Below are 15,004 nucleotides of genomic sequence, written 5' to 3'. Positions count from 1 at the left end.
ATTAAAGAAGCATTGGGCATGCCAACCATTGGCCAGTATGTGTCAGCTCGGGATAAGCCAGTTGAAAGGTGCTGGGTTCAATAAGGATTTCAGTTGATGTGTTAATATAGCTATCATCCTCAGATGAAGGCATAGTGGGTTTTCTATAACTAGCAATGAAGTGGCAATTAGTACTGTTTATGGTGATTTGTACATCTAAGAGTTCAAGCGTACTGTCCAGAGGAATCTGTTATGAGGTAGTTACATTTTTGAAAAATACTGATGCTCACCCAGAATTGCCAGTGGGTCTGAAAACATAATAGTTACCATACCCAGGAATATGGGTAATACTTTCATTGCTCTGAAACCATATCTCTATAACTACACATATATAAGGGCCTACGTTTGGGCATTCTTTTGTTAAGAATCCTGACACTGACATGAGCCACATTACTGTGTTCCAAATTAGAATTTACTAGCTTGGAATGCCCATCACATGGAAGCTGCCCAGAAAAGGCACTATGGGGCAGCAAACGCTGTAGCCAGAATGTGTTAGTCTTGATAAAACAGGTGCAGACCACACCTGGCAAAGCAGAAAAGTTTCTCAGTCATTTCATCCCAAGCTGGCACATACTAGATCCACAACAGAATGATACTAGCTACATAGCCAATTGTTAAAACCAATTATCTTGTTTTCAGATCTTGGCAATGATCTTGGTGATGACAAAATACCACTCAAGTCCAAGTATTTCCTGCCTGAGACACATGCATAGCAAGCTCAATATTATCCTATTGCAAGTTCGCCTGGATAGAGCACCTGAGGTCATTCACCCCTCACATGGACCACAATCAGGTCATAATTATAATTGTCACAAAGGAGGGATCTAAGAGCCATTATGGCATCCTGGATCCCGGCTCCAGAACGACAGCTAACTGTAACGGTTAATGTGTTTACCTCATAAACAAGAAGTACATGGTTTGATTCTCACCAAGGGAAACTGGCTAGGCTTAAAATTGCCCCGCAAGGGCAGCTAAGCTAGTACTTGCCTATAAACTCTCACCCTAGTTTTATCCAGACTGATGAGGGTGATGTTTGAATTCCTGACAATACAACTGACTATTACTAAAACATTACCATGATTATATGCCGTCTCAGTAGGCCATAAGTGCTTGGAGTCTGTGCCCTTGTGACTCTTACAGGTATGTGTAATGGCTGTGGGTGTTAAGGGTGAATGTGCGTGTATGCTCATTCCTTTTAAGAAGACAAAATGCATCTCTTCGTATTAACTATTTAACCTCTAGTGAGTATATGTGATAACACAGGATGTCTATATTTTAAATGTGACCCTTAGATGTTCATTAAAACTGACATGGTATTCATATTATAATATAACTAGCAGCTTCTGGCTTGGTAGGTCTGTTCTGTGGACCAGAAGAACAAGCTCTCTTTCATTAAAAAATATTTTATTTGGAGAATGAAGATCAGTGTTGTACCTGGTGTGTAACACTGCTACAGTAATAAAGTAAAAAGGTATGCTGATGCTGTGAAGTAGCCTAAGCTATAATAACAATCTATCACTACAAATTACTTGGTCTACCATCTCCAGTAAGGAGTATCACCATGTTCCACTACTAGGATGAATGAATGAAATTAGTCTGTTTAAAACTACACATCAGCCCAAAATCAAGTCTGACAGTAAAACCTTAGAGCTAGTTATATCTAATAAGAGGAGGCAGGGAGTACAGGTTTCAAAGGAGATCAGCATGGCTCCACATTTTCCTAACTGCATTAAGTTGAATAATGAAGGAAAAACTTTGCCAGACAACAAAAGAGGAGGATCATTGGAGTGTCAAGAGTAAACACAGAGCCGTCAAAGGTAAGCAGTAACATTGGGCGAAAAGCACGGTAAAACTAACAGTACCAAAGTCAGTGTAAACAGCACTAAACAGGACAACATACACCTTTAAAATAATACCTCTAAACCACAGGATGATGAAAACTGAAGAAACTACCTATTGCAATATACAACTACTTAGCAAAATGGTGACATTATAGCATATTCCATTACAATATATACATTAGATTTTGTTCTCTATCATTTAATATATTTCCCTTAGAAGATTAACTAAAAAGTGAGTATGTCTACCCATAGTCAGTTACCAAGCATGGAATGCTTTGAAGAAATGTAATCATTTTGTATTCTTGCAAAATGACAGCAAAGTACAAACAAAAATCCGTACTTGTGCAAATAAAAAGTATCCCATTACCTTGAAATCGGTGAAAATAGGCTCAATTTCGCAGCTTGTATGAGTCTTGAGGTCATCTAAGGTCATGACTCCTCCATGTTCCTGAACAGTTTCTACAATAGCTTCAGCAATCCTTCCCTCATAAAATCCTCTCTTTCCATTCCTGACAAGTTCCTAGAAAAAACAGTGGTTTTGAAGGTCTTCAACAAAGATTTTTTTTTCTGCCATTCTCTTTCAACTCATTGTTTTGGGAATGTGTACAACTCTATAGCATTAAATAAAACAATGGGGGTATTATTACTAAAATATAAACAGAAAACAGTAAAACCTTAACACAGGTAACCAATAATTTTAGTCACACAAAATATGACCATAAAAAGTATGTGAATTAATAGGGCATGTACATATCTGATACATTACACAAGCTAAGCAAAGTGCAATGCATGTAAACTCCACTCAAAACAATCTCAAATGCAAAGGAAAAATACAGTGATAACTCCCCTATATTTTAGCACTTTCTAAAAAATAAATGTTGGAGCAATACTTCACTAGCAACCACTTCAGATTATGGTACCAAAGTGTGGGGGTCTGCTTCTATTTAATGAGTGCATTAAGATACAGCAAGGCATTAAGGTACTCTAAAATAACAAACACAGCTGCAAAGGAAGAAACAAGATGCCAATTGCTCTGCAACAGCTAATCCTCCACTAAATAAATGTCACTCCTTCGTAGCTGCCTAAGAGAAAAGGAAATACTTCAAATCCCACACACTATCAAAATATTCCTACTTTGACGCTATATAGCCACAGGGAAAGCAATACTTGGTTTTAACTGAAAACTCTTCCTTTCCCCTTGATTGTTGATAATCTCAGAGTAAGAATATGAAAGTAGTGGTATGTTAAGGCACAGCATGACCGAAGCTGGAATCACATGAGCTCCCCCCTAGCCTTTTGTGACAGTAAGTATGCTTCTGGAACCCAGATATTAATATTTTATTTTTTATTTCAATGCCACATTATTATTTTGGGGATTTAATTCAGTCTTGTAATATTTGAGTAAATGTATAGATTGTGATTTAGTGCTCATGACTCTTTGCAGCAAGCTTTTCTTTATCAGTTTCTGCCATTTTTTATATACAATTAATTTTTTTGGCACTGAGTAAAACACACACATAAGTGCATAAATGTGTTCCTTCTTGATGCACTGTATTGTAGTTCCCAGCTGTTCAAAGATAGGTTAAAAAAACACACACTGCAAAATTGGGAGATACCTCTTAATTCCAACTTGCATGATGGTAACACTAAGTAAGAGAGTTCAGCAGGGAGCCTCTCTTACATGGGAGGTGTGTGTGTGGGGGTGTACGCTTTACCACACTAATAATAGTCATTAACATATTTTTTTAATGCTGTTCAAAGTGCAGGCTTGGCTTAGCTTGTTTTTGAGCAGTAAGACTTCAGGATATAAAACTATACTTGGGTAGGCATAATACTGAATTGAAGAACAGGAGCTTTCTTCACTTTAAATATGCTACATTAAAATTTCCACTGAAGAAACATGATGTTCTGCTGCATCAAGAACCATCCACCTGAAATCATTCTGTTCCACAGGACACTAAATTCCCAAGTTAGATTGTATAAATTCAATTACATCAAGAAGCCATGCAGCAGTTACTGCAGAGGATTGGCTTTCTTAGGTGTTAATGTGGGGCTTCCTCCAGTCAAAGGTACAAGGTATGAGTCTTTTCACTTCCATTTGCATTACGGTATGATTCTGGGCAAGTCACTTGAGCAGACAGTGCTCCTGTGTCATCCCTGAAAAGGGACCCTTTTGTCTAGTGGGTTTACCCAATTAACAAATCTATGAAGATACATTGTCGTCTCACTGTGGATATAATCACAACAAAAATAATTACAAATACATATAACACATACCCAAGGATGGATTTGTGCCAAGACCAACAAAAGAACAGATCACCCTCAAACCAGATAAAAAATCTATCACATTTCTTTATGAAATAAATGCAATTCACAGTGCTTCATTTGAAACATATTTCATTTTTTTCAATGTAACTATCGAGTCTGGCACAGTTATTACAAGGAACCAGTCAAGTAAACAGGGACTATAACAGAATATTATGATCCTATCATAAACAACTTATCATTTGTTCAAGACGAGGATGCCAAGAAATTCACCTCGAGTGCAAAGTTAGAAAAGTGCAGCTTGGCATCCATGTAGATAGCACTTAATAATGGTTATGATCAGTGAGACCTGATCATAATTATTTGAAGTGCACAGATATTTATCTGCTCCATGTACTACCAGCTACAGGAAACAAATATTGAAACGAAAAGTGCTTTACTGGCTTTCAATCAAAGCTTCTGAAAGCTGGTAAAACAATTAGCTCTGCCAAACAGAAGGCATACAGAAATAAAGTATCCCTCTAAAGAATGAATGGATTTAAAAGGGTATTAGACACTTTGTTTTGCTAACAGCACTTAAGCACCTTTCTGAAATGAGAAAGGTACTTCACAAGCTTGCCCCCCCCCCCAGATTGTGGAGTGTAACTGCTGCATTCCATGCACTACATGGCATCTATAAATGCATCCTCAGCTAAATGAATGTGACACATTATAGTGGAAGTTCATGTGAACTAAGAAGAGAATTATTTTCCACCCTCCACAATGTCTTGGTCCACTTCAAATCAACTATTAACTCTGCTTCTACACTGAGTCTTTAGACTTTGTTTGATACAGTATAAATACTGAACTCTGACATCTGAAGTAACTTTTGTTTCAAAACTCAGTACCAATTAAAGTACAAAAAAAAAAAAAGAAAGGAAAATATGCTTTTTAGTTCAAGGGCAAAGGCATATAAAACATGCTGACTCCATCAGGATTAGCAATATCCTACTAAAAAAAAAAAAAAAACTAAATAGTACACTTAACAATTAACGTTTTATATCTTTTAGACTTCAATTAAAGTTTGTTAACTACATAAGTAAACTGGTTATTCTCGGACTCTCTTCAGCCATGTAGAATAGCCAATCATCCATCATGGTTTTGAGACTAAAGTCATAATTCTCTGAGAAAACCCATGCAGACAACATAAAGATTCCTTACAGGAAATCTTCTTCTTCTTCTTTCGGCTTTTCCCGGTTAGGGGTCGCCACAGCGGATCATCTGTCCGCTCATGATTGGCAGTAGAGTTTTTATGGTGTCGAGTTGCCAGTCCGATGCCCAACCTTCCACAGAAGGCACACACATGCACACACTCATACCTAGGGCCAATTTAGAGTGTCCAATCCACCTACAGCATGTCTTTGGGATGTGGGAGGAAACCGGAGGAAACCCACGCGACCAGAGGGAGGACATGCAGACTCCGCACAGAAGGTACCCCAGCCGAGAATTGAACCTCTTGCTGTGAGGCGACAACGCTAACTGCTGCACCACCATGGCCGCCCAGATTCCTTAATCCTGTACTCTAGAAATGACAGGCCAGAACCCTAACCACTGTGTTTACCATGCTCCATTTTAATGTTTTTGCTGCATATCATTAATGTATATATTTTAAATTAACCTTCACCAAGTTTATAAATGTGTTTTAAAGCAGGTGCATGTGAAATCTAAGCTCTTTTTGTCTTGTATTAACCACAACTTTATTAGTATTTCATAAAATTAAAAATAACTTTTTATTTATTTGTAGCTCATAAAATTAGCCTGCTGTTCTTATGGTACTTTAACACTTCCTGAACTTTCCACTATAACACAGTGTGTTTATTTTTCTGTTTCCACAGTATCTCATGCTTCACATGATGGTGAGGAATTTTGCTCATATATCCAAGCACCACTATCAGACTAATAATCTCTACATTTATATTTTAATGTACACCTGGAAATACAATAAGTTATTCTGTATGAAAACAACCAGGGTATATACTGCCTAAGATCACAGGGTACTCTTCCACCTTTATGGCCATATACAGTTAACACATTAGTATTTCTAAATTTAAACACATCACTGCTCAATGTGACTGATGTACAGTCATAGAAAGCAAAGCATTCAGGTTGTCTAATTGCAGAGTACCAGTTTGAGCACTGGGTAATGAAAGTTTTAATCTGAAGTTAAAAGTATTACTTCCTGAAACACACTTTTAATTTTCACTGAATGTTTTAGCTGTATGGCATATCCTCTGGAGGTAACCCATACCACAGAACAGTTGCATTAGGGTAGCCCTGCATTTTCTTTCAGTAATCCAAAAAAACTTCTATAACTCAGACAGCAAGACTTCTTTTTAATACAGCCTTTTCCTTCCCCACAGAAGGCTTTAGCTATGATACACCAGGTATCACAGATAAGAATGAGACTTATGTATCATCTGCTGCTTTTGACTATCTACACTTACATTGAGTTTAACCATGCTGATTTGTGACAATGGAACACATGAAAGGCAAACATGATGTGAATTACCACAGTAAAATAAATTATGTTACATACACAATTTAATCATTAATATGCATATACACACATAGATGTAGATATAGATACAGCTGCTATAGGTTCCCTTGTGAAAGAGTACATTGTACAATTCATAGCTCCTCAGTCACAACCGATCGAAAGGCATCTCTATGAAGTTCTACCATTAAACATGTCTGTGTTGTAAACGAAACAAAAAACACATCCCTAAATATTGCATGAAATCTATTTCAGTGTTGCATGGAGCAAAAGCTTACACTAGCAAGCAACTGCCGTAATGTATAAACCATTTCTAAATACAATGTTATCACAAGGTCTACAGACAGCTGAAACAACTTGTACAGTGCCACTTCCTCTACATAGCCCTAGGTTTCTGTGATGTGAGACAACTTAGGCCCCTGCAAAACTTATGCTGACAAAGGGCAGACATACAACCCTGCAGAGAAGGTACCAGAGCTGTAAGACAGCAAAGTTAAATTTTGCAATAATTCTTTGTCTGATGTGTGTGTGTGTGTGTGTGTGTGTGTGTGTGTGTGTGTGTGTGTGTGTGGTTAGACTTTCCCATGTTTTGCTTTTCTCTGGGTGATGCGAATTAAAAATGAAAAAAATGACTTAATTTGTTTGCTGGGTTGTTTCCGAAACAGCCTGGCGTTGGGCTTGCTATATTTACTCTGACGAATCCACACAGTTGTTGAGGATGTTCAAAATGTTGCTCAACAAATATGTCACCAGGCTGCTGCCTGAAGTGGTGAGGAGCTCCTTCTATTGGCTAAGGCTGCCTCAGGTATCTGAGACAGCCAGAGACTGAAAGTGAAGAAGATGTTAAGTGTTCAGATACAGAGACAGGAGTGTGAGAGCTTTTATTTTTATTTTTTTTGTTTTTTAAGCTGGTAAGCCAGCATGTAGGAAGATAAGTACTTGATTTATATGAGTGAGTGTTTGTGCGTGTATATACGTATGAACGTATGTACATATCTACTTCATTTATTTGTGTGTGTGTGTGTGTGTGTGTGTGTGTGTGTGTGTGTGTGTGTAAGAATGTACGTGTATGTATGTATGTATGGGGGGGGTGAAAGTGTTCTGAATCCTGATTTTGCCATATTTTTTTCGGTCTGTCCCTTATAAAATGTTTGATGTTTCTGGTAAATTATGACTATTACAATCAGTAAATCCAGACATTATTGTTTCATACTTACTGTTCAGGAAATGCATGATGATGGAAAACCTCTTGATCTATTATTTTTTCAAGTGAATTATGGTTATATTTAAGCATTGTCATTTATTATTTTTGTCCCTTTATTATTGTTTACTTTTTCAGTATTCTTGAGCAAAGAAGATGAGAGGTATGAGGAGACATAGAAGCTCTGAACTGTTCCTGCTTTTTTATTTTGGCCTTTTTTCTTTTAAAATTTGTGGTATCTTGGCAAATCAGCGAGGACTGCAATTAATAAATAATGATAAGACATTTGAATTTCAGATTTAATTGTCTTCAGAAAAAGCATGCTGATGCAAAGCCTTTTATTCTAGCAACTTTCTAAGTATACAAACACAATATCTGTCCATGATTTTGGTCCTTTGTCCCAAATTATTATTTTTTTTATTTTTCTCCTTTATTCTTGAAGTAAGATGTTGAAAATATCTTGCTGCAGTGGGTCCACGTGGTAGTTATTTATGCATTTATTCATTTGATTGCAATCATACATTTGAAGTCTGCAGTCAATCATACAAGTTGCTAGGAATTCATTTTCAAAATAACCCATGAATCAAAGTAACCCATGAATAAATCAACATATGAGTGAGCAAAAGCAGTTCCCATAGCTGTATCATTAATTTGGCTACAACACTTGCCCCATAATAAAATACATTACAAATCAAAACCAGTTCCAATAAAGCCAGAACAAATTATACAAATTCTGATGGACGCAAATCAAGTAATTCTGAAAAAATATCTAATAATGTTTATTCCCACTGCATGTAGAATGCTGACATATAGGCCTTGCACATCCTAAGCACTCATGAAAGTGTTACCATCAATCTAAAGATCCTGAACAAATTGCAAAAATATGTAGTGACTTGTATTCTCTTATAAGATTCAATAATTGCTGCAATATCTTTTCCAAACAGATGGATAATGTCAGTAAGATAGCCCTTCCCTGATCCAATAAGATATTCTGCAACAGAAACTATTTCTTTATGAATCTTCAACACAAGATAAAAGTGCTGGACCTGAGGTATTGTCCATCCTATGTTCATGTTGGATATCTAAAATAATAATTCTCCTTTAACATGCATGCTCAAAGCACGCATCAGTTTGATTTTTAAAATGTAAAATAAGTTCCAAATGAGTTGGATGGTAAAAAATTGAATATAAACAAACACACAGACACACACATTTTTTTTTTATTTCCACTACATAATTCTTTATGCTTAAAACTTTCATTTAACCATTCATTCAAAGCTTTATTTTTTTTTTGCCAGTCCCTTAAATAAAATTAATAAATAAATATATATTTGGTCTTGTGATCAAACCACACCAAACATGGGTAAATCCAGCATTACCCACACCCAGCCGTGGGTTATTGCTATATCATTCAACACTATGGACTCCAGTTTTTAACTGCCTTCTATTGTCCTTCTTTCATATGAATTTAAGCATTCCACTACATACTTATTTATGCTTAAAACATTCATTTAACCATTCATTCAAATCTTTAATTTTGTTTTGCCAGTCCCTTAAATTTTTATACGTCATATCTTATTACAGCTGAATCTATACTGACTTGTCCAAATACTTTATCTAGTTCACATAAAGAAATCTACTTTTCCAACTCATTCTCTTTTTCTGTCAATTTTTTACTTTCCATGTTTTTTCACTACCTTTTTTCTTTAAACATTTATTGTACATATTGTACTATACTAGTCAAACTCTTTTCCTGAGTTATGTCTATTTCTCCTTTTACATTTTTTTATTTCTCTGATTAGATTACACTACCATCTTCCTTTACTAATCAGCTTAAGTAAGTTGATCCTTCTTTTCTTTTCCTTTTAAAAATATACTTGCTTATATAGCAATTCTTGTATTTTTTCTTGAATCATTTCATATAATTTCTTTCCTTTCTCAAAGTACTTTCTATCATTACATTCTAAATCTTCCAATGCATCATATGTTCTTTTATATTTTTCTTTCTCTACTTTTCTCACACCATATTGCCACTGTAAAAAAATTATATTTTCCTTAAATATCATCTACCATTCAGACAAATTTTTATAAAATGTTCTCATAGTAATATGATTTTTCCATAACTGTATTACTAATCTCTCTCATTCTTCAATCCATGCTTTCTCATTTATCCTTTTATTCATTTGCCTATTTTTATATCCTTGTTTTCCTTCATCTCTATCCATATTGCAAAATGATCATAAAAATCTGTTATAACAACCTCCCCTTCTCCTATAACTAAACCTTCTGCTACTATAAAATAATCTGTTTCAGTTCTATACATACACCTTTTGTAAGTCTATGAATTTTTGTCCCAAAGTCTTAACTTTTAACATTTTGTTATATAATTTCTTTTCTTTATGCACTTGCCTCTTAAATCACAATTAGTCTCCTGTCATTATAATATTCATAGTTATGACTACATAGCATAAAATCTGATGAAATAATCTTTCCTTTCTTTACACTCAGTATAACTATATAATGTTATAATTCTATATACTTGTTTCCATTTTAAATCTACAATGGCTAATCTTCCAATTTTTGCTAAAGTTAGATCTAATATCTTTACTGTATTTCTACAGAATATGGCTATTCCAGAACATCTCTCATGTCCCAAATTCCAGATTGTCTTTCCTCCCCATAGTTTCTCCGTTTGTAATTTTTCTTTATTTCTTAAAAATCTTGTGTCTTCTAATATCCTTACATCTATATCACATGTATTATACTACTACAAAACCCTTATTCTTCTTACAATAGCCTTAATACTATTCACATTTATAGAAAGCACTCTAAAATTTTTCATGTTCCCTTTTCCTTAGATTCATGGTTTCATAAGTTCATAGCTAATTACTAGGCTAGTTTCCTTAATGGGCCATTCTAAGCCTAGCCAATTTCCCTTCCAAAACTAAGAATCAAACACTGCACCTTGTGTCGGTGAGTCAAACAACTTAAACATTATACCAACCCCAAACACTAGCTGTAAATATTCTTTTTCATCCATTTCTTTTTTTCTTCTGTACTTATCCCTTTACATATTCTTTTTGACTCTTTCCCGTTTACCAATAGTATTCTTTTTTTTCGTTTACTATCTCACAATTTATGTTTTCTTCATCACTTAGTTCTGAGCCTTATTCTATGTCCTCTATTTCTTTTCTCATCTATTTTTTCTTCTCCTTCTACTACTTCTAAAATTTCTTCTCTTTGTTCATTTTCTTCTCATTCTTTTTCTTTTTCCTGACTCATTTTCATTTTAACAACCCATTCATAAGTGTCCAATTTTGTCACATTTATAACATTTCAACATTTGTTTTGTATTGTGTCCCATTTCTCCAAAAATATAACATTTTCCTTTATCACATTTTCTTATCAAATGCCCTTCTTTTCCACAAAAAAAAATGTTTTGGGTTGTCCCCAGTATTTTAAGGCACTCTTATTATACTCCACATTTATCAAGCTCGGTAGATGTATACTTTTTTCTCTTTCTATTTTCATACAATATTACAGTCCCATCTGCCAGTCCATAAATCCCTTTTATCATAAAATTTTGCAATGTCCAGCACTTCTTTACATAAAGTTTTCAAAATTTCATTTCAAAGTCTCTCTCTAGCTCTGTTTGAAATTGTACAAGAATTTTATTTTTTGTTTCCCTGTTAAATGCTTTTATCACATAAAGATTCCATGGGTTACATTTTCTTTTGCCATATTCTCCAAGAAAATTTTCCATTGAAAAAACAGTCTCAAATATAAAGTCACAAAATATATCTTTGTTAATAAGAATAAATGCTCTTACCTCATGTGCTTTTACACTGAAAAGAACTATTAAATTGTCCCATACTTTTTACCTGTCCATTTATTTGTGTTCTTTACTTTGAATCCTTAACATGTACTTCCATTTTTCATTTTCTTCTGCCTTTTTTCATTTCTGCTTCTCCCCTTTGCCTTCTTTTACTTTCTCTGCATACGTTTTCCTTTCCATTTCACCACTATCTTCAGGATTCTCTCTGCATCTTCCTTTTGTATTTTCTCCATAATGTCTACCCAGGAAGCAGGTGCTTCATTTTCCAGATCATTCTGCATCATCATTTCTTTAAATAAATTATCCCGCAATCCTCCTGACTGGAGGGTTATAATTATATATCTATCATTTATCGACTCAACTCCATCAATCAGATTTCTTTGAAACATCTCCTCAGAATCCTGCACACATTCTCTGGTCTCAGTATTGGCTTTCTTCTCCATTTCTCTCACCACTCCATTATTGCCTTCTCACTCTATCTGCCTTCCTGTTTCTCCAGACCACCCTCTGTGCCTGTAAAGGAAACAGGAAATGCTCATGCAAAATGGGTTCTACTCACAACAGCGACAATTTACGGAAGTTCCCCAATGAACTGGCCAAATCTCCCCAGCAGTATAGCTAGCACCTCAGGTCTCGTCTAAAAACAGGATACTAACCTACTGTGACTAACCTGGTTAGAAAAAAATTAATACATAAATAAAGATCAGTGTACCTCAGAGAAGAGAGAAATCTTTAAAACACAGTAATTTTAGGCTCAGTATATATTCCCTCTTAATAACACAATTTCTTTGGCATTCAGGACAGTTTCAGGTCTCAAACATACAACAGGAACCCATTTACAGCTCTTTGGCCAACATTTGCGGACTTAAATTTACCAGAAACAGAAATAATATTGATTCTACAACATTAGTAAGGAAATTATTTACAGTGTTAAGTTCACAAACAATAATTGCTGGAGATTGTAAACAAACCTTTCAAGGTATGGAACATCCTGGACATTGTGTTCCTAAGGAGATCATTACTTCATGTTAAGTTTTATCACCTTTGATGTCAGTAATCATGGGGTTATAAAGGTTAAATTACTGTTAAATAACATTGCCAAACTGAAATATAAACCAATGTACAGTAGATTAATAACAGATTATATGGAAAACTCACTGGTATGATACATTCAGTACATTCAGTAGATAGACTGCAGAAAAAAGTGGCAAGTTTTGAATGGCAAATTGAATATAAATAAATAAATAAAATGTTTAACATCAGGATCTAGGCACACAAGGTCACATGGATATATTTCCATAAGAACAAGATAGATAATTAAGATGAGAGATAAAAATATAAGAAATGGAAATGAGGTCGAACTATAACTTCGAAAACTGAAATAAACAAACTGCTCAGAAAATTTAAACATAGTATGAGACAAATTGTATACCAAAAATTGTAGACTGGTTCCCCTGTAGTGCTTTTTTAGAGATTTATTATAAAATGCAGAAAAACAGTTCCAAATCACATAAAGTCGATCTTGTCTCTAGCGCCTCAGCCACACTTGCCTTTAACAGAGTAAACTCAATAAATCTCTAAAAAAGCACTACAGTGGAACTGGTCTACAATTTGTGGTATACAATTTGGCTTCTTCCTAAGGGTTGTGGTTTTTCATAGTTTGAGACAAGATCGGGAAACATTTGATGAAAATGTATATAAGGATACTGACCATAACAGGAAACTGTTATAGATATATAAGATGTGGTAGGAGTAAATACATAAACTGTGTGTAGACTTTAAAACTTACATGCAAATGCAACAGACATATAGACATATTTACAAAATCTTATGCAAAACAGTTAGGGTCCACAAAGGGGGTGATTAACTGTGCTAGTAACATCCAGGTAACTTCACATACTGAAATTAAATTTGATTACACTGAAACAGAGCTATTCAAAATGAACCCAAGCAAAGCTTATGGAGGAGACGGAATTAATACTAATGGCATGAGAACGCTTCAGCATAAACTTATAGTGCCATTATATCTTTATTAACTAGATCATTTAAGTATGGGGAGATTCATTAAGACTAGAGAAATATACTTGTTAAACCCATCTTTAAGGGAAAGGGGAACACGATAAATCCAGAGTTATGCAGACCCATACATTTACTTTCTTGTCATGGAAAAAATTAGGAAGACGGTTATTTTCTTTAAATTATTGACAGAATTGGAAAGGATGAGACCTGAATCCATACATGAGCATCCATATTTTGAAAACAAATATATACCTCCCTATGTTATAAAATATAATAACAGTAATAAATGAAAAAGTGTCCTGCGATGTAATTTATATCTCCAGCTTCAGCCTTTGATAGGGTCAAATACAAAATACTGATCAATAAATTAGAACAACTACGTAGTGATGTAATCTTGATTAGATGGACAGCTGCATGGCTTACAAATAAGACATGGAAAGCATCACACAATTGGAAAGATGAAATTCTAAATTACAGTCATGATGTCCCAAAAAAAGCTTGCCCAGGCCCATATTTTTAAAGTTTTATCTTTCAGATCTATCAGGTTCATCTCAGGTGTTTTACGTCTGTATGCAGATGATCATCTGAAAATGGGAATAATGATTACATATTTTACAAGCAGGACATGCCTGTAAAGAACTTGACTACTTTGACCATTTGGGCACAGGAGAATAATGTGCTGATAAATACATAAAAAACTAAGCATATGAGATTTGGGAGACACAGACTGAAGGGTGAATATTGTACATTGCACACAGTGACTGAAACTGTAGATTCATTTAAGGAACTGGGTATATGGGCATATTCAGCTTTTGTTTTGATCATATCAGCCAGTTATAAAACTAAATACTGTATACAATATTTATAAAGTCTATAAAATTAGAAATGATGACATCAATGCTTGTAAGTTACATTAGTCTCAAACTACAGTATGAAATAATACTATAAGAAAACTAGCATGAGTAAATTGTAAAGAGTACAGTGAAAATATACCAAAGGCATCCATGGATGTGGCTGTTATGAAAGATTAAAGTACCTGAACTTGTACAGTGTATTACATTAATACTTAAGAGGAAACCTTATTCAGGTGTATAGGGTATTTAGAGGGAACTACCTCTGGGAATATTTGGGGTTAAGAAAGAGTAGTACAGAATCATCAGACAATATGTGAAGGAGATTATATATGAATGAGAGCTGCACCAATTGGTTCTCTGACAGAGTAGCTGATGCACGAATACCTACCAAATTATATCAAAACAGGCACTAATTTA

General features: G+C 34.8%; 1 protein-coding gene across 3 annotated transcripts in view; it reads right to left on the bottom strand.

Moving 5' to 3' along the window:
• Positions 1–15,004, bottom strand: part of LOC122801095 (glutathione hydrolase-like YwrD proenzyme) — a 1,228,450-nt gene that overhangs the window by 669,150 nt on the left and 544,296 nt on the right. For all 3 annotated transcript variants that reach the window (XM_044070614.1, XM_044070615.1, XM_044070616.1), the window contains exon 5: positions 2,248–2,400. In XM_044070614.1, the coding sequence (XP_043926549.1) occupies positions 2,248–2,400 (153 nt within the window). The remainder of the gene's footprint in view (positions 1–2,247; positions 2,401–15,004) is intronic.

The sequence above is a fragment of the Protopterus annectens genome, chromosome 4.part1, assembly GCF_019279795.1.
Source record: "Protopterus annectens isolate FY-2018-M chromosome 4.part1, PAN1.0, whole genome shotgun sequence".
NCBI classification, from domain to species: Eukaryota; Metazoa; Chordata; order Ceratodontiformes; family Protopteridae; genus Protopterus; species Protopterus annectens.
This window is presented reverse-complemented; position numbering and strand designations above follow the sequence as displayed.